A 21,782-nucleotide genomic window follows, 5' to 3' on the forward strand; every position below is an offset into this window, starting at 1 on the left:
ACAATAGTCTGCTTATTGTTAACCAGCGTTCTTGAAAATGAGAAGCATAATGGTTTGCAGACTTAACACGGTTTGGAAATAATTTCTTCTTTTTTTTGGTGTTATATGTCGTTTACATATCCTTCCTAAAACACAAAAGTGCGAATATTTCCAAACACCTAAATTAGCTAAACATTTAGGACATGTTACATAACTATATGTTCTAGAATTTCAGAGAATACTTTAAATATTGGCCGGTTATTTTTCACACAGGTGACGTTAACTAGGCAATTGCATATACTTCTAACATACACTACTTGTAGAGGTCACGCGTCAATTGTGAGAGCTCTGTGTATTGTATATAGGAAAACGGACAGTAACTGCAGTATGAGGGGTATCTAAACTTCCCTTTATCTGATGAACAATATCCTCTACACTCTCCATCAAGGTGCTAACAAGGTCAACAACGTCGGAACGGTCGTTCTTACCGACTTTCCCAAAGCGTTTGATATGATAGACCTAATAGCATCCCCATAGAGAAGTTTTGGGAGTCTGCTGAAATCTGCATCCCTGTGGTGGGGATTGAGGTCATGTCTTTCATGGGGTGTATAGATTTGAACTGGAATAGTCCATTGCACAGATGAAATGCTGGATAATTTTCCACAAACGAAAAAAATCAGGTTAATTATACTCGGACCTCTTACGGGCGTTTTGCAGTTGTGACACACACAGAGAATTAATTTCCGCTAGGGTGCACCTTCAAAACTCGACCGGCGGTTGACCGGCGGTTGAACCAAGTTCCATTTTTTAGAACAATATAAACCGATGTGGAACCGGTGGGCAACCGGCTGTTGAGTTTTGAAGCCGTTCCTAGTGTGTTCCGCAGCGGCTAAAATGTCCGCAGTGTCTTCCGCTGCAGGAGACGTCAAGGGGATATCATACGCTTTACTCAATAGGGGCAATAATACTCCGCGTGCTGGCCATTATCAAAGTCCCTGTTTTGGGATATTTCCCCCAAATCACTAAACCAATAGCCAATACTAGGCTTGTTTGTACTCATTTTAATGCATTTTCATGCTAATTCCAAATATGGTCATGAAAATATACAAATCTGAATTTTTTAGAATTTTAAAAGAAAATTTGAAATTTGCCGTCTGCAGTCGACACCCGTATGGTGAGGGATAAGTACTGTTTTATAGAAAATAAACTTACCACAATAGTTACAATACGCAGCGTGTTATTTTTAATGAATTCATCGAAACTCCTGGTAAATGGTCCACGGGATAGTGAAAGTTCATTAATTGGATCCCACGTGCCAATCTGTGAAAAAACGGGGACAAGTTAAAGATGAATAGTCCATAAAGTAAAAACAACTTACAAGGTATCTAAAGGAGCCGGTATACAAGCATATTGTGTTAGTTGCTTATTGTTTCTGCACTTGTATTAAAAGTTGGTGACCCAAGGTGAAACCATTGTTATAAGCTTTTGATAAAGGTCTCATCCTAATAGGTGCTATTAGGTCGTATAAAATTAATATTTTGGTTCTCGTCCAAATGATTTTCATGAATTGGTGAGGGAGAAAGTGTTTTTTTCAAATATGAGATTCTGAGTGATAAACCTCCTGATTACCACAAAAATACTTTAAAACCACAATGATTACATTCTATTAATATGTGCCGCTATTATGTTTGTACTTTTTGTACATCATAAAACAGAATATTATATAGGAAATTCCACTTCTAATGAGCTTTGTGGACTTTGAGAAAGTTTTTGACAGTGTGGACAGGTAGTTTCTCGGCCCGCAGAAATAGTTAATTGGCGGCAAAATATGTGACGTGTCATGTCCAAAGGAAACACTTTTGGGCAGGTTATCAATTCTGAGGTTTTTACATATCTTAAATAATAGAGATATTTTGCTCCACAACGCTGTTTTTTCCAATGAAATCGAACATTCCAAAGCGAAGATATTGAGTTCGTAAGTTATGGTATTATAAAATTGGAAATTGAGATATCGGCCTTTAAAAATATTATTGACAATGTTGAAAGTAGGAATTACCTTGAAAAATGTCTTAAAAATTATTAACATCACAAATTCGCAACAAACCCCAAATTGTGATAAAATCACCCTGGGTAGATTTTTGGCTATTTCTCCATTTACGTCACATATAACCAATTTTGCCTGTACCGAAATTGTATGTCCCCTGAATAATCAAATGGTGCAATGCAAAGAACACAACTCATTTTAGTGTACGAAGACGCTATATCAAAATTTGCTCTTCTTCTTTGGTGTTATCAGACCTTTCTTCATAAATAGCAACATGTGCGTCAATCCTGGAGGAACGTAAGGACATGACGCTCCTGCATAGTAATATGTAAGTGGTATTGACCTTTTCAGTAAATCCCACAGTTCTTTGCGAGTTGACACGTGATATCGTGATGCCGATGCGCATATCGTTACTGCGCACTTCACGGCTTTGAAATGCGCAGTAGCGATGTTCGCTAAACGATGTGCACATCAGCGTTACGTCAAATGACAACATCTCAGGTCTAACCGCAAAGAAAATAATATGGGATTTACCGGAAAGGTCAATTAAGGATTACAAAACTTGTTTCTAGTTTTAAATATACTATAATTTGTAGCTATGAAAAAGGCGATAGAAAGGTGTTCACAAATCTAAAGAACAGTGGCGTAGCGTATGTCATCACAGGGGGGACCGACCATAATTTGGGGGCACCGGGTCTGATTGGGGGGGGGGGCGTTTTTCGGCAATTTTCCTGCTAAAGAAAACGGTTACTTACGTGCCAAGATTTCGTCAGATTATTACGACTTTCTATGCTAACTATGTCCATTGTAATATTGTCATTATAGCCTCTGTGATTGAATTGTATCGGTCCGATGAGCCCATGTTCTTGAGTATTCTGCAAAAAATAATAATATACATACATTTTAAATACTTTTACGTGCCATTCATTTTCTATGGAGGCCTATAATAATGGGAATGAAAAATCAAAATATTCTGTTCATTGTGGTACCTACCCCTCTTAGGGATAGATGATCTAATTACTGGTCACAAAATGCGCGTGAAAAAAATGCCAAGTACAACCACTACAGATCAAAATAATCTCATTTCCAAAGAGAAAACTCTCAACATGGCTTCCATTAGCCAGTTGTATCTCAAAAATCCCAACTCTTACGAATTGAGCAGCAGAGGTTGCAATTGATTCAAGAAACAATATAATTGTTCATGTCATAGAAACTGATGTCAACACAAACCTTCAGATTTTTCCTGACAATTCTTCTACCAGTTCTCCATTCGTCTGGTGACTCTGAGTAACACGTGCCTGTATTACGGTCGGTCCACTGCCCTCTTTGAACCACATTAGAGATGGCGGGCGTCAAAATTTGTATTGCATCGTACAAATAAGCTGCTTGAAACTGTAAAATAATGAAACAGAGTACTAATAATATACATGATTACAAGATGTCTTTTAATATTTAGCAACTCAGTTTGCAGATAGGTGAATTGTACTCATGTATTTATTTGTTTTATTTATAGCAATTCGGCCTGTACACTTTTTATATATACTATGCGATGCATGCAAATAAGATCAGGAGCTGCTTTAAATCACTTCAAAGCACCAAGTTATGGCAAACAAATACACTGTCGTAAAAGACATCATATTCCTTTGTTTACAAACATTACTGTATTTGTTCCCGTGTGCTTCTATCACAGGTGTGCTGTCGCTACCTGTCGATCTAACATTGCCTCTGATTGGTCAATTACATGATATCTTCACTTTTATCACCAATCAGAATGGACCTTTGCCAATAATTCACTCCCAATTTTTTGCGTGGTGAAATTGTTCTAACAATGTTGCTGATTGGGCCAATTGATAATGAAAAGTTCTTTTTGGCCAATCGGCAGGTAGTTCTCATGGGGTTATTAAAGTACAGTTCAAAATATTGACTTACATCTAAGGTTCCAAAGTGGTCCGCGGGAAAGTGTGAGAAATTTGTATTCTCTTGTATCTCAAGATCGGGTGCTAGTACTTTCCACGCTTCACGATAAGTATCCGGGTAGTTTCTCAAAACAACGTGTTGTTTTATCATCGTCATAATTCCAGGAGACCCATTAAAGAATCGTACTCCATGCTCACTAATATCCTGTAAAGTTGAAAAAAGTCGATTAAAAGTAAGCCACGATTACAGTCCAGTCATTAAAAAAATCATTATCTGGTCTAAATGGGATATTCCATTTAAAAACCACACTGATTTGGAATCCAACCAATTTCATCCACAAAAAGTTAAAAGTACAAATAAATGTTTTCATTTGATGTCAAATTGTGTTAAATCCAACTGTACTTAATAAAGTAAAAAGTACAAATAAATTTCAACACAATATTTTTCACCTGGATATTAACACACAAGTTCACAGGGGTGTGTGCATTTTAAACGAAATAGCTAATTTTGCTAGAAATCCGCGGTATTGTTGGGGTGCAGCAGTTTTTTTTGTCATTTTACATAATTTTCAATGTCCTTTATGGGACGAAATCAAAGCTTGTCCAGTTGCTATTGTTCTAAACAATGGTAACCGGACGGAATCGCTCGGAACCGGCGGTTGAGTTTTGATTTCATCCCTAATAATGTCAGTAAGGAGGTGACCAAATGGTATTTTATTGGCAGATCAATTTGGTCTTCTTTGTAGATAATATGTACAGATTTTCTAAATATCCGCGGTACTGAATCGTGATTTAACTTTTGCCAAATTGTCTACAACAAATGAAAAAGCTAGCTAGACAAGACTCTAGGTTGTAGTCGGAGGAAACATGACAGGGCTGCTACTTGTAGAATCTGAGATATGGGTTTGGAGGCAGAACCTTTTGAATGATGCTCGTAGTTGATCTTGAAACTTTGCGATTGTACCGGTTATACGCAACAATGAAGAAGAATGTGTGTCCTTAGCTATAGACAAATCCAATTTCACGCATTTGTACACCTCAATGGCAGGCAAAGCTGGTCCCCGTCGGCTCAATCTCACCTAAAATGTGAAATGATGCGGCCTTGGTGGGTATTTTAAACTGCTTTCTATCACCCGTGTTACACGTAGACAAAAGAATGATGACAGTTTACAACACAAAAGAATCTAACATCGATTTTTAAGCGGCTTTAAGCCACCCAATTGGGCAGTCACAACACCAGTTTGATGTTGCGGGGACCCAATAATGGCCGACCAAATCCTGACCATGACTTGGCTCGTTGGATTCGTCTATACTAGTGAGTAATAAACATAACCGGTCACTTGCCTGGTCACAAAATGCCGCATGTTAAAGTTATCTCACATAGAACTTTTATAATGTGTACCTAAAACATTGTTTTAGCATAGTTACCGCCTTCACGGTAGGTAACTGAAACGTTTACATCTTTGTAAAAGTATACACACTGTTATTTTAGCTTAGTGGGAGTATTAAAAGAAGAGTATTTAATAGTGAAGTCAATAAAACAACAACACAGTCTGCTTTGCCAGTTGGAATTAAAACACATTTGCATGGTAGTATAGAGTAACACCCATATGTAAGTAAAACTTACGCTATTCCCTTGTAGATCTGGTGGTGGTGTACCAAGAGTAGATATGGATTCGTCCAGCTCCTAAAATGACAACCAAATATTACGTTAGCGATTAAGGTTTCAAACCAGAAGGAAAATAATACTTAAAACAATATAATTGTTCAGGAAACAATTTCATACTCTAATAATTGCAGTGTCTGGTGAATTTTGATATGCATTAGTTTCGGCTAAACTATATTACTTCTTCTCAATGAAGTCAATATTGTCAAATCGTTGTGAATATCGCATACGGACAAATAACAAATTATTATAAACCGATTCTTTATATTATTTTCGGCAATCTAAAGTTCTTTTTATCAGCTACCTTGGACTATATTTATAAATATGTATTTAAACATACGCACGTGACCCATGGGCACGACATACCAAAACCAGCAAGCGTGACCAAATCATCATGAAATTGAAAAGGATAGAAACTCTTAAGATAAATACCATCAAATTTAAGTATTAATTGAATAGCAAAATTATAAAACGCATTTGTAATGTGTTTTCAAAAACAGCATTTTGAAAGTATTTGTCGACGGATAAAATGTTTATCGACGGAAACGTTTACAATAATCACAAAGTTGAACAAAATAGACAATTTAGCTGCACAGTTGTCTCGTGTTGTTTACCGCTTTTGCATTCAAACGAAAAGGAAGGCCACCCGCTATGTAGAAGGTCACTTCGAGACTTACTGTCCACAAGCTGTTATGGCAGCGCTGAGGTGGTCACATGCTTATTTATAAATACATATTTATAAATATAGCCGAAGCATACTGTTTATATACACGGTTTATTGTAACCTACTATTCGCCAGTAAGTGAAAATCAATACTAATTTTAATAAGGAAAACATAATTATATAGATCACAATTTATTATGTCTATATATTTCCCTTCCCTTATATTTACAAATTCCGTTTCTTATTATATACCATGCATTACTGTTAGAGAGTTCCAGCTAACTCTGGAGCTAACCTACAAAAGTCTATCAAATTGGTGCTCTACACACACTATACAAAAGTACTGGAACATTGCCGGAAAAAGAAAAATTCTGTAAACTGTAAGTTGAACATTTATCGATATCTGTCGATGTCACGTGACGTACTGCATGGATGGAAATATGCTTTGCTGAAATAAGTGAGATTAGGCTAATAAATGGGATGGAAGGTGTCACTTGTGCTGACATCATGCGCATATTAAATGATAGTGCTTATAATGGCGGAAAGACGAAGAAAAATGTCCAATGCCTTATATACAATGCTCTCTAAATTTTTTCTGCAATATATTTGGTGCGATTCAATGTCACCCGGTGTCGTACTGGAAAACCACGTGACATTTCTTACTTCTAAGTCATCCACACCTTGAATGATCTTTGTGTTCTAAGGCTGGTGATTTTTTTTCACCCAACACATCCATGAATCATTCTCTGACCACCATTATCCTGGTACGGGCTATTCCATTTAAAATCCGCAATACCCCTGTGGAAGATTTTGGAATATATTCCACAGGGGGAGTATGAATTTCAAATGCAAATAACACATTAGCAGCTCCATTTGAAACTCACTCTCCCTCAGTGGAAGATTCGGATTGAATCTTTATCAGAGTGTGTATGAAATTCAGATGGAGCTGCATAATTTGTTCATTCCATTTAAAATTCATTTGACACCATCTGGACATTGTGTGGACTAAAGTTTCTTTATCTCTGCATTCAAATTCCCGTCTTTCCGCCATTGTTTAAGGGGGTACTACACCCCTGTGGTAAATTCGTGACTATTTTTGCATTTTTTTCAAAAAATAATAACACACTGATAACAAAAGTTATGTATATTATTGGGGCAAGGAATCCGATTACTACAATGAAATTTCAGTGACTAAAGACAAGCGGTTCAGTTTATATGATAGAAAATGAGGTACATTCTAGCGGTACCTCTTTTCTTATCATAAATAACAAACCACTTGTCTTGGGTCACTGAAATTCCAGTGTAGTAACTGGATTCCTTGCCCCTATAATATACGTAGCTTTTGTTACCACTGTGTTATTAGTTTTTGAGAAAATGCAAAAATAGACAAAAATTTATCGAGGGTGTAGTACCCCTTAAGAACTGAATAGGCGCTTGATGTCACCACAAGTGACACCTTCCATCCCATCTATTAACACAATCTTACTTATTTCACGCAAAGAACATTTCCATGCAGTACGTCATGTGAAATCGCCAAGATATTGGATCAATGCTCAACTACAGTTTGCGGAATTCTTTTTTCAGCAATGTCGCGACACTTTTATGTAGTTGTATGCAAAAGAGTACTATCTAATTGAGTTTTTCATTCTCCTTTTAACATTTATACTAGTTTCGTAATCTAAAATTATAATTGCGCGTTACAGGCTTCTATTGTTATGGATCAAGCAATGCTATACAGGTAAAATTAAACTGAAACAGAAGGGTATTGTTTGAAGTTTAGCAAGTGCCGTCAGTAGCAATCCTTTTTAATGCGCCATCGTTATTTTCATTATACCGCACACAATGTAGTTTGTTTGTTTAACCAGTCGGTCCGGGTGTACACGCACTTAGGTCCTGATGGGACCAGGCTAAAGCAAAATGCTCAAGCCAAGCTTAAAGCTTTATATATAAGCATATTGGCCTGTATGAAGAGAAAACTAGAAAGAAACAGAATGAAGAAAAAGAGCAAGGAAAAGAAAGGCCAATCCCGAAAAAGGAATTGTACAATTTTGCTTTTAGCCCTTGGGTCGAGAAATAAGAAATTGGGAATTCTTATTACGTGCCCCGGCTTTATGTGAAATATTACGGCATTATGGATTGTATTGACAAACACAGCTAATATTTCAATGTACACCCTTAAGGGATCTGGAATGAGCGTTTATGGCGTTTCGACAGTATTTTTTGTGGGACATGAGAGCACCTCAGACCTATCAAATTGCATTCTGAATACGAAGAATGTCTTTCTGATATCAAATAATTTTGATTTTTGAAATTCACGATATAATACAGATTTTATGACAAATTATTAAAATTTGATATTTTTCACATTTTTGATATATAACAGTCCTCGAAGTAAATTTTATAAATCTAATGAAATATTCTTAAAGTGTATGTAGCTGGGAGGAAAAGCCGACGATCAATTGAAAATTTTGACCTTTCATATTGAAGATATGGATTATTTTCCCCAAAAGACCTAATTTTTTTTGTTAAATATCAAAAATATCTATTTTTAATCATTTGCCATAAAATGTGTATTACATTGTGAATTTCAACAAAAAATCAAAATTAGTTGATATCAGAAGGACATTCTTCGTATTCAGAATGCAATTCGATATGTCTGATGTGCTCTAATGTCCCACAATAAATACTGTCCAAACGTTCATACCCCATCCCATAAACAAAAAAGCACTAATCATACATGTGTATTTCATGCTATGGGAAAATGTGTGCAAGCGTGGATTCTATCGACAGGTTATGAACTACTTTGTGAGGTGGACGCAGAAGTTGTTCGATAAGTCGACATGAAAAACATTCCGCATTGACTGCAAAGGTATGAGCATGCGTAAAGAAACTTAAACATGTCGATTTGTTATAGATTGTTAAGAGGCAGTGGCATAAGTAGGAGACAGTAGAAAACAATACGCGGTACTTGTACGCGTGACGTACAACTTTACTACATTCAGGCATGCTGATTGGTTGAACGCGTATAAACTAGCGCCGCGTACACGAACGAAGATATAATACTCCTCCCTAATTTAAGACAAGCGTGACTCAAGTTAGTGGTGTTCATTGCCGGGGTTCAGTGACAACCTATTTTATTAAGCAATAAATTATTTATATGATGTGTTAATCAACGTGAATAGATCCTCGTACGCCCAAGATACACCATACGTACAGGAAATCGTGCGTGGTACCATCAGGAACAGCCAAGTCCAGAAAAGTACATTTTTGCTCATAAAATGTCCAAACAGCCAATTAAGGGGGTACTACACCACTGTGGTAAAAATAATAACACACTGTAACACAAGTTATGCATATTATTGGGGCAAGGAATCCAATTACTACACTGAAATATCAGTGACTCAAGACAAGCAGTTTAGTATATATGATAGGAAATGAGGTACATCCTAGCGATACCTTATTTCTTATCATAAATAACAAACCGCTTGTCTTGGGTCACTGAAATTCCAGTGTAGTAATTGGATTCTTGTCCCTATAATATACACAACTTTTGTTACCACTGTGTTATTAGTTTTTGAGAAAAATGCAATAATAGACACAAATTTATCGAGGGGTGTAGTACCCCCATAAGTTGATAAACATGGATAACATGAATTAACGATCAACGATAACGTGGGATAACGTGAATTAGCGTGAATAACGTGACTTAACGTGGATAACGTGAATCAACGTGGGTTATTCTACCCATAAAAAGTGGATATTATCAAAGACATTTTATTGTCAGAATTACAAACCTTGATTGTCTATCTGGACATTTATGGATTATTATGGACAAAAAATGTTATTTTCTAAATTTGGATGTTCCTTGTGTCCAACTGCTCTTCATTTTTAAATTGCAACATTTGAAACCTTCCTCGAATCAGTGACATGAATTTGTACTTTTACTGTCTTCCAAATATTAGTAAAAAGGCGTATCTTCTATACTCTGTCTCATCTCAAGTTGAGAGTAACGCCATTTCGTAGTGACAGATTCCAAATCGCGCGCTAACCTAATCTCGCGATTGGCTACGCACCAATGTAAACGCCTTGATTCGAGTCTGCCTCTACAAAATCCAACATGGCGTTACTTTCAACTTGAGACGAGACACAGTATACCCAAATGGGCACACCTGACGTTATATCAACGTTGATACAACGTCGAAATCCTAACCTGTGTGCCCACTGGGAAGTAATATTACTAACAATCTGCTTCCTTTTGCAATGGTTGAGGTTAACTGTTTAATTAACTCACGTGGAAAAAGCTTGTAACTTACACAGATATTAAAAGTAATGTATTTCTCTTTTACCATGGCCTAAGGTGGTTCTACACCCCTCGATAAAATTGTGGCTATTTTTGCATTTTTCTCAAAAAGTGATAACACACCGGTAACAAAAGTTATCTATATTATAGATGCAAGGGATCCAGTTACTTCACTGGAAATTCAGTGATACAAGACAAGCGGTACGTTATTTATGATAAGAAAAGAGGTACCGCTATATATACCCTATTACTTAACATAATGAACCGCTTATCTTGGATCACTGAAATTTCAGTGAAGTAATTGGATTCTTTGCCACTATAATATACATAACTTTTGTTACCAGTGTGAAGCTATTTTGTGAGAAAAATGCAAAATTAGTCACAGAATTTATCAGGGGGTGTAGTACCACCTTAATTAACTGCATGGCACATCTTCCTTTTATTGTTTTTACATGTTACATACCTCTTCCACGTAAGAGTCATTGACAACAGTTAACCAAATCTACGTCAAAAGGAAGTAACTTATGAGTGATACACCATTTTACCATGGGCATTGATGTCATTAAGGGCTGGGATATGAACGTTTGGACAGTATTTATTGTGGGACATTAGAGCACATCAGACATATCGAATTGCATTCTGAATACGAAGAATGTCCTTCTGATATCAAATAATTTTGATTTTTTGAAATTCGCAATGCAATACACATTTTATGGCAAAATTGATATTTTTGATATTTAACAGTACTCGAAGGAAACTTTATAAATCTGATGATTTATACTTAAAGTGTATGTAGGTGGGATGAAATGCCGACGATCAATTGAAAATTTTGACCTTTCATATTGAAGATTTGAATTTTTTTCCCAAAACACCAAAAAAATTAGGTCTTTTTGGGAAAAAATCCATATCTTCAATATGAAAGGTCAAAATTTTCAATTGATCGTCGGCTTTTTCCTCCCAGCTACATACACTTAAAATATATCATTAGATTTATAAAATTTACTTCGAGGACTGTTATATATCAAAAATGTGAAAAATATTATCGTATTCAGAATGCAATTCGATATGTCTGATGTGCTCTCATGTCCCACAAAAAATACTGTCGAAACGCTCAAAACGCTCATTCCAGATCCCTTAACGAGAGAGGAAGATAACTACAATACAGGTCAACTACTTATGCCACTGGTAAGAAATACTATAGATGTAGACAAAAGAAGGGAAAAAAGGATTCAAAACAAACCGTGAAGTCATCTTCTTGTTCATTGCCCATCTGTGCGAAGTAGGATAAGTGTGAAAGAGTGCAGAATGGTGAAACACCAAGTAGCAGTGGTTGATGCATGATGCATGAAAAAGACATTCAGATTTTTAATGTGATCCAATGTGTGAGTTTATAATTGATCAGGATGGTGCTGCTTTTGGGATTAGGAATGCATGATGGCAGACTCTTGTATCATTAATAGTAGTATAATGATCAAAATGTGCACGGGGGTTCCGCAGGGTTCAATATAGTGGACCCTTGTATATTTTATATAGATCAGCACCCTGGTTTAGGGATTAAGATTAATAACATTTTATATTGAAAAAGAAATAACAATGGACAACTTCTAATCATGAGAGAATATTATTTTTAAAACACGGTAAAATATCCATTGGATCCCAACTTTTGTCTTTAGAACATGACGTCATTAATTTGTCTACATGTTCAGCTCAGCTCAGAGCACTCACGACCCAGGTCACGACCCCAATTTGAAAATAATGCATCGTCTTCTTTGAAGGTATCAGCTGTCCATTGATATGCAACACGATATGAACTAGCACGGGCTCTGTTGCTATTAGTATACTTTCCAGAGAGATTGCGCCGGGCTTTGTTGCTATTAGTATACTATTCAGAGAGGTGGCGTCTCGCGCTATACGCGCTCGCTAAATCCGCGAGGGCCACAAACTGCGGCTAGATATGATAATGTTGCAAATAATTTCAGACAGAAATATGAAAACAAACCTCGAAACTTTTGATAAGGAGTTTATATATTACAACATTTTCAATCTTATTTCCGATTTAGTCTAGTGACTCCACATTTTGCGACCCAAATGTTTTGGATCCCCTGCTCTAATCTGACTAGAAGACCGACGATAATCTGCTGGTATTAACATCAAATGGGTAAGCCGAGCTTGGTCTACATTTGCCTTTTCAATTTATACGCTTTTGTCGAGTATGACTTGATTGTACTTAACTTGCATACCATTCAACTTGTAAATTAAACCCTAGCCTTGATTCAAGGCTGGCCATTTTAGAGAATGTATACCTTGCGTCAAAGGCTGTAGGCACTATACCGTATTGCAAAGTATTTTTGTAATAACATGTTAATAATTTGATTCAAGTACAGAATAAACAAAGACGGGGATGAAGTAGACCTTTATATTGAGGTCACTGAATAAAAAGGACTGATATGCCCAATAATGTATAATTTGAAAGTCAACATAAAACATACCCTGTCGAGTCTGGCACGGTGGCCCAAGGGCGTACCAAACAAGTCTCTTAAGAAATTACATAATAAAAATTGACTTGCAAATTATAAATTATCTAAAAAAATACTATGCATACTTAGATGTGTAATTAATGAGTACATTTGACCCAGTAAAGCCTTTTCCTCCTTCCCAACATGCACTGGGCTTGTCCAGGGAAACACCACACCCGGCACTCTTTAAATCCAGAGCAATATAACGAAGGTTAATAATTTTACCCTGACAAATTCTAATAGTTCTACCCTGAAAGACGTTTAACCGTTCGGCCTCTGTATACCACCTACAATAATTATGATAGTACATAGATTTGTCGGGAGATTTGTACCAAAAAACTCGTTGCAGTGGGAAAATGTACAAAATATGGCTCCCATGAATCTTACAATATGGATATTTTAAAATTAGTTTATTATTACCTTAAATCGAATATGAACATGTAGGATGGTATTTTTTCGCCTAAAATATTAGAATTTTATTTAATTCAGAGTGACAAAATAATATGTGCGAAATAGAAGTGTACGAGGCTTTAAAATCAGGTAGAATTTTCTGTATTGTCGAGGTTCGAAAATGCCTTCGTTGCATTCCGAAGTCGCAAACATCTAGCATCATGCTTATTAGGCCAAAAAAAATTGTTTGTTTGTCCATAGAGGCTTATGAAACAGTTGGGTCGGTAGGTCGGATTAAAAAAATTTTTTTTTACAGATATTGCACTTGAAACTGACAATTTGAAGACTGGTAAATAAGTCAAAACACACAGCACTTTACTGGTTTAACTCTTGAGATGGTTCTGCATGTTATACTGTTCATTTTCTTTGCATTTTCTTTCTTCAACCACTAACCACTGTTTTATAAGATGTCCCATCGATACCAAAAAAAAAAAAAAAAAAAAAAAAAAAAAAAAAAAAAAAAAAAAAAAAAATTAAAAAAAAAATCAAAAAAAAAAAAAAAAAAAAAGACACGGTCGGGACCAGGGTACACGGTCGGTCGGACGTGGACAAACAAACAATTTTTTTTTGGCCTTATATTCAAGGTTCTGTAAATACCTCCGCAAAAGGATAGGAAAATCGGTCAACACGGTCTGCTCGAATTCCCCTCCCCAAAGAAATTAAAATTGGGCTAAAATGCATCGTTACATGAACAAGCCAATTTGAAGAATATCCTATCAGCTGGCAAAATTGAGCATGCTCAATAGTAATCTAAAGACTTCCTTCTTTCATGTGCACCATAAAATTTGCACCTGTAAAAAATATTGCTAGGCAAAATGTTTCTAGGCAAAAGGTTATAGTAAACATGGCCGATTCCTTACATTTTCCCTGAGAAGTGATTACATATGGACGAATGAACCCAGCCCACCTTTCCAAAACAAGCAGACACAAACAAGCTCATTGGTGAGATTTCAATCAATATTATATTCTCTAGCGACTGGAGTATAAATACAGCATTATGGCATGATGGAGACGACAACGAGAACAGGTTAGATATTAAAATCCACTACCATGATAAAAATTTGCATAAAATCAAAAAGATAAAAACACGTGTAAATATTCAAAACGGAAACATGCTCAAAGAAGTTAAACAATGTCCTCCGTATTAAGCGTATATTAATCGTGTACGTTTGATATAAACATCTCAAAAAAAGTAACTAACCCACCTTAAATAATGGCCATTATTAAGAAAGAGGCTATTGTATTACAAATCTGTCAAATGCGTTTCTGCGCATTTTGACACCTCATTTGATACGAAAGCCCAGAAAACAATAAAACGCCGGTCAATTTAATCATGGAAGTAAGAGACATGGAAGCTGGTCGATCCAACACCTATTGAATTATTTACGTAACATTCTATAGAGGGTACGTATCAAGCTATTGTGATAACAATGTAGTCAGCGTGTCTTTGATGTGGATCAGACTTGCCGCCTTTATTGCCAGTTCGTTTATTTACAGGTTTATTATTATGAGCAAAAATCGTGTTTTTCTTGATTATGTTTCAAGTATGTTGTTTTTATTCGGAAAAAAGTGACAGGGATGTTAGATTTGTAATCCATAATTACAGAAATCCAATCAAAATATCGATTTCTACCCTATACTTACAGATTTTCTTAAACTTCAAAATATTGAAAATCATGCATTTACATCTAAAGCGGTAATAATTGATATGCGCACTTGGCACATGCGTTACATTATAAAATTAATCCCGCATCTATTTGTGTGCCGGGGCTGCCCGAAATTGCTGTTGACCAGAATGTTCCAGAGTCGGGTATTATTTTTACATTCTGCGTAAAATAAATTGTATTTCATTTCATTTTCTGTTTTAAAACTGCTATCTGAGGGTCTAGCATATATATACATTTAATCGGTAGGTTTTCATATAATTACATACTTTTAATAAAATTGTATAAATTAAACTGATAGCATTCTGACCATTACGTAGGGATTTTTATAAAATCTGTTTGTGTTCATAAAACTAGTCATGCACTGCGGTAATATAACATTGTCAGGACCTCGTACTGCTATTGATTTTTAAGCGGGAACTTTGATTTTAGACATGGTACACGTTGGCCATGCGTTGACTCAATTGTTCCACTTTCACCTGTACTGCTTTTGTTCAGTATCTCGGCAAGTATGATACTCACTTTGATGTAGTATTTGACCAGCTTCCATGTGTATTACTTCCATGATTTAATGTAGTGAGGTCCAGATTTGAAAGTTGCACTTACATACAAATGTTTGCAATGCAAAAACACTCAGATATCATTACACAGATTTCCTTCCATTACACTGAATACAAAATCAATACAATTTACTGCAACTTTCAAATCTTGGGCTACATTTATTTAAATGTACGCTGTGACGTCAATATTTAGTCAATTGCTACAAATGAGGTGTCAAAATGTGCAGAAATAAATTCTGCTTCCAACGCATTTTACAGATTTGTAATACAATCACTCGTTTTTGAATAATGGTAAATATTTAAGGTTAGTTACTTTTTTTGAGATGTTTATGACCGCAATGTAGCAAATCCCTAATCACAGCATATCATTGTACCATAGTATTTAGCTCAATTCAAACAAAAAAATGTACAATTTTGATAATTTCAAGGTATATTTTAACCCGTCGAGTAATGTGGTCTTTCAGAGAAAAATTGATGTTCTCAAAATAATACGGATTATATGCCTTTAAAAACAAAGGAAAAAAGAATAAAATGTATAGAAAAAAAAATGAAAACTTAAGAATAAATATGTCCATACTCCGCAATTTACCCGTTAGTGATAACTTACCTGCAACGCTAGTACCCATTGATATTCACCTATAGTCATCCCGTACACCGAAGCCTATACCACAGAAAATTGAAAATAAATTATAACACCATTATATATATTTATATAGTTTGATCATAAAATCGACACTATTCTTTATTGGCTCGCCACATTGATAACCGAAAATGACCGGGACCCTGCCATGGTACCTAAAATAAACAATTAAAATGAATAAAGAAATAATTCAGTAAAAAATTAACAATTCTAAACAAATAAAATATACGAGTGTCGCATGGTCGTTGTGTAAAACAGTCATCTGTCACGTACGATGGACGCAGGTGTACATTTATTGTGTTTGGTTCAGTGTATGTTATCATGGTTATAGTGCTTCGATAGAAAAAAAAAAACCCTTTTCTGTGATATTGCTCAACTTGCTTTTACTTTTATGCTTTCAATTTCGTCTTTCAATTTTGTTTGTCGGTTCAATACGACATTGTACAAAATATTATTTTTCCTGATTCAAGCCTAATTAGGCAGCACAATCAAAAGGTGCTCGATCTTTGGATCGACCTTCGATGCGGCTTCCGATACTTGTTATAAAATGAACTATCAACTAATTAATTTGATATAGTGGTAAATTTGTATCTTTGGTTAACATCATTACATGCACACATCCGTTTGTTATTACAATTAACAATAATCAATTAATTGATATTTCATCGACCAAGCATTGATGATCGATCGACAGATCGAACTAATTTGGTTGGGTGATCCGATTGACAACCTCATCCCCACTAGCTCACACTTTACCCTATCAAAATGAAGATTTTGGCATCTGAAGAGAGCTCCTATTTTTCTCATAGCTCCAGCAAAACGCTATAATATGAGATATGTTTCCTTTCAGTGGCAGCCCCCCATGGTGGAGTACCACCTGTCAACGGGGTATTATGATATAGACGAATCCAATGAGCCAAGTCATGGTCAGGATTTGGTCGGCCATTATTGGGTCCCCGCATGAACCAAACTGGTGTTGTGAGTGCCCAATTGGGTGGATCAAACCCGCTTAAAATTCGATGTTAGATTCTTTTGTGTTGTAAACTGTCACCATTCTTTTGTCTACGTGTAACACGGGTGATAGAATGCAGTTTAAAATACACTCCAAGGCCGCATCATTTCACATTTTAGGTGAGATAGAGCCGACGGGGACCCAGCTAATGGCTGCCATTGAGGTGTAGGAATGCGTGAAATTGGATTCGTCTATACGTTTTTGCTTCTGAAATTTAAACCGCTTGATCAATTTACCTCAAAACTTGGAATCGAACTGATTTGGTGAAAGGCGTCCATGTAAGGAAAACACCATGTGCCAAATTGGAGTCCATCGGGCCATTAACCTTTTAAAAAATACGTCTAAATTATAACGTCACTCAATTTCACTCATCTATAAAACAGAGGATAACAAGTTTCCTTTTCCTAAAAACATATCAAGAGAATTTGAGTTAAAAGTTCGTTTTACATAAATGCAGTACAATGGAACGAGTGACTAGATATTTTAAGCTTTTGGATGTATAATCATAAAATCAAAAGTATAGTTATGTTTTTCTTACGGGATGTTTAAAACGAGGTTCCTATTATTATTTGGCCAACTTCAGCTCTATAAACGCAATGTTCTCAAATTCACGTTACAATAAGGACGTCTTCCCAAGTAAAAACCACCTGATATTTTGTTTAATTTAAACTTTTGAGTTGGTAAGCGACATACATACACGCTATTAGCTAGCAAGCACACATTCATTTCCGACCTACTCCCAACACACTCTGTCATTCTATCCGAACCAATCCCGAAATAACCATACATTGATGAAAGTAATTCGTCATCAGAAGACAAAGATTTAAAATAACACATCCGACCCATTTCACGCTGCTTAGTATCGCACACCTGCTCATCAGTTTAAATGGTTTTTCTACATTAGCTTCCTTTTTTATTGTAAAAAAAGGCGGGAAAACGTTTGAAGTGTAGACAGGTGGCTTGCATGGTGCAACCTCAATACATTGTAATCTAAAACCAGAAGATAAATACCTGTTACACTCACACAAGTGGATTTTAATTAAAGCAAAATTGTTCAACTTGCTCAAAACGACGCTCTCAAATTTCTGATTTGTACCCGATTGTGATGTACATTGTGGTCTAAAACATAATGTGCATATCTTATACAAAGACTGAAGTGCTTTAATAGAAAAAAAGCAGTAGGATATTTATTTTACTTCGGAATCGCAAAGTAAATTAACCAATTAATATAGATATGCAGTGTGTTATTAAAATGAATACCAAACGTTTGACAAAACGTTATTTAATATAAACGTTTCAATGCCTGATCGTATAAAGGTCTAGAAACATTGCCTTTGTTAAAAGCGTCTTTAAAACCGAGTTTTCTCCCAAGACATATTCCTTTAAATATACACACCAAAGACTGCAAACAGATTCACCAGGATTGTGCAAATACAATTGAATACATGAATACAAAACCCACCCAAGTCCATGGGAAGTGATTTTGAGAGAAAAACACGTGTATCATTTTAATTCCTTCGGTTATATTTACCTGGTCAATATGGTAAGTTTTACGTGCAAATGAGTGGGTTAAACTGTATTAAGTATGACGATTAGCATTTCAGGGACTTCGTGGGGTTCATTTTAAATTTTGGACTTGGGTGGTTTTTTGAATCATATACAATGACAACAATGTTTGAATGAGATTACCACTAGTAAGATAATACAAAATAAAGCACACAGGTAGGCCTATGTATAATGTTGATAAGCATTCTGCCATGTAATATAAACCACACACTTTCCTTTATTAAACCCATTTTTTTTCAAAAGTCACTCTGAAGCAATGAAATGTGTTACAAGTGGACTTTTGTACATACTGGATTTCAATCAATGTGTTACAAACCTCAAATCATGGACTTGGGTGGTTCTTTCATACATGCTATTTTTCACATGCTCAATAGACAAAGTGGATGAATTTGAGTTGTTTTTTCATACATATGACAGGCCTATGCATAGCAACAAATTCCCATGCTTAAATCAATTTGGCCACAGTATGGACTTGTGTGGCTTTTGTATTCATATATTCAATTATATAACATGTTCTTAAACAAATCCAAGAAAAGGTGATGTTGACATATATCAATGACGTTTCGTGCTGTATCACAGCACTTTGTCAAATTGAATGATTAGCTTTGACCTTTCTCGTCTGTTGCTTCCTGTTGGTAGCTGACGTAGATGGCGCTGTTAGTAACTGATCATAAATATGGCAAAAAGTAGTTGCCACAATCCCTGTTGAGTTACTAACACGTCACCTTTCCTTGAATTTGTTTAAGAACATTTTATATAATTATACACCAAAGAGTTTTAATTACATTAACAAAATGGTAATACCTTTTATGAGGAATAACAATGACAATTTGTTTTGAGAAAATGTTTACAATGATGTTTATGGGTGCAGTTTTATTTTATAATCATAATTATATTAGAACCGTGACAGCCGTTTTTTTCCTAATGTTTTGTTCGCAATTCATTATTTAGCATTATACCACAAATGTGTCTACTCCTGTCAAAACTAATAATTAATAAACCATCTTAATAATAAATATGATCCGTGATGTGAGGCAGAATTGATGCAATCAACGCACGTGGTTAACTGAGTTAAGCTTTTCAGCCGCACGTTTATCATAATCTAATGTACGAATCGAGATCACGAATAAATTCAAAATCAATGTTTTCTCACAATAAATATAATTAATTTAAATTGAAATCATCGTAATGTTGTTTGAAATACACTTTATTCTTCTCCAAAAAACAGTACGTCGGTTTGAATCCATATCAGATCATGCGAATAATTGCTTCAGCACTGCCTTAGATTGAACACAAAATTGACTCATTAATTATTTTAAACGAAATTCCACTTTGTCGAGTAAATACTTTAATACTCTGACAAAATCCCACACTTTTCAGCGAGATGCACTTCAACACAAATCAAATGAAAGCAGAGAATATCAGCCCATGATGGGGGAACACTAGTGATCTTATAAACCTGAACACCATTAAAATTCATCAAAATGCATATTATTGGAAACACACATTAATATGCACTAAACAGTGTAAATGGTAAAGGTGAACGTAAATGGACAAAGACAAAATCTGATACAGGGTATCTGTGAAAGAACTGCACCGTCGGCAATATTATTATACTTTTTTTAGTATTTTAATACCTGTACCATTCAAGAAAGATTGAATAATAATTATGCGATTGTATAATAAGATACAGCTTACATATACGTGTTTAATTTTGTTGAAAATTGACTGCTTCACTCTTGAATTTTAAGATGAATCTGTACATGAAGTAGGAATTGGGTATTATGCATTTACAGGGTGTCCGAGAAAATAAAAATAAAAAAAACATTTAAAAAGCAGCGTGTAGCCCATCATATTTTGCATCTTAAGCGCAAATTTTACTTGAATCGGTTGACTGATTGCGAATAAATGAACGATTACATAACGCATGCGGCAATTCCGTCGGCCGTATCACATACTGACATTATTCGACATTTAAAATTTTTTTGAGACTGTTAGTATAGTAGTTTGTTATGTTCTACTCTATTATATTCACAAAAAACCATGCCTCAAAGTGGCTTAATTAGTAAGATATTAATTAATTTAATTATGTCGTATTTACAAAACCTTGAAATGTCTGCATCACATAACGACGTATTTGCCGACCACCTATACTGCGCAATCCCAGTATATCGTATCTGCAATTTGCCGTTTCACATACTGACGTATTTGCGCTACGTATTTGCGCGACTCTGTCATTGCACGGCTAAATTGCTGTATTGTCCTTTTCACATACTGACGTATTTACGCAACTGTTTCACATACTGACGTATTTGTCATTTGAACGCCGAAATTGACATTAGTCCTTTTCAACACGTGACGTATTTTATTTAATATTGATTTTTTTGCAGAATAAGTTATGCTCTGATAGTGACAAGTGAATTATATTGAAAATAATTATGGTATATTTGCATTACTGTTAACCTGGTTTTAATCGACAATAATATTTTAATCAAGATAATGCAGGAAATGAAAATCGCTAGATTTTCAAGTTCGATTTTCTCGAAATGTGTATTTTGCAAATACGTCAGTATGTGATACGGCCGATTTCATTGCATTCCAAGTTTGAACGATCGTTCAACACATTATATTTACTAGTGGTAAGCATGTGAAATGCTTCAACAAAACATAAATTAATGTTTTGCAAGAAACAGGTCGTTTAAAAACAACGAAAAGCATTTCACCAAACAAAATATAATGCCTATTGGCTATGGGCATGTTAACCACTCGTGAACACTGTCCTGGGCGATCTTTCCTTCAAACTTAG

General features: G+C 35.4%; 1 protein-coding gene across 1 annotated transcript in view; it reads right to left on the reverse strand.

Annotated features, from left to right (window-relative positions):
* Positions 1 to 21,782, reverse strand: part of LOC140155500 (glutamate receptor ionotropic, kainate 2-like) — a 216,589-nt gene that overhangs the window by 22,153 nt on the left and 172,654 nt on the right. The window contains exons 5-11 of the mRNA XM_072178363.1: positions 16,366 to 16,419; positions 11,809 to 11,838; positions 5,567 to 5,626; positions 3,953 to 4,144; positions 3,254 to 3,415; positions 2,779 to 2,898; positions 1,192 to 1,299 (exon numbers count right to left, since the gene is read on the reverse strand). Of these exons, the coding sequence (XP_072034464.1) occupies positions 1,192 to 1,299; positions 2,779 to 2,898; positions 3,254 to 3,415; positions 3,953 to 4,144; positions 5,567 to 5,626; positions 11,809 to 11,838; positions 16,366 to 16,419 (726 nt within the window). The remainder of the gene's footprint in view (positions 1 to 1,191; positions 1,300 to 2,778; positions 2,899 to 3,253; positions 3,416 to 3,952; positions 4,145 to 5,566; positions 5,627 to 11,808; positions 11,839 to 16,365; positions 16,420 to 21,782) is intronic.

The sequence above is a fragment of the Amphiura filiformis genome, chromosome 6 (assembly GCF_039555335.1).
Source record: "Amphiura filiformis chromosome 6, Afil_fr2py, whole genome shotgun sequence".
Taxonomy (NCBI): Eukaryota; Metazoa; Echinodermata; class Ophiuroidea; order Amphilepidida; family Amphiuridae; genus Amphiura; species Amphiura filiformis.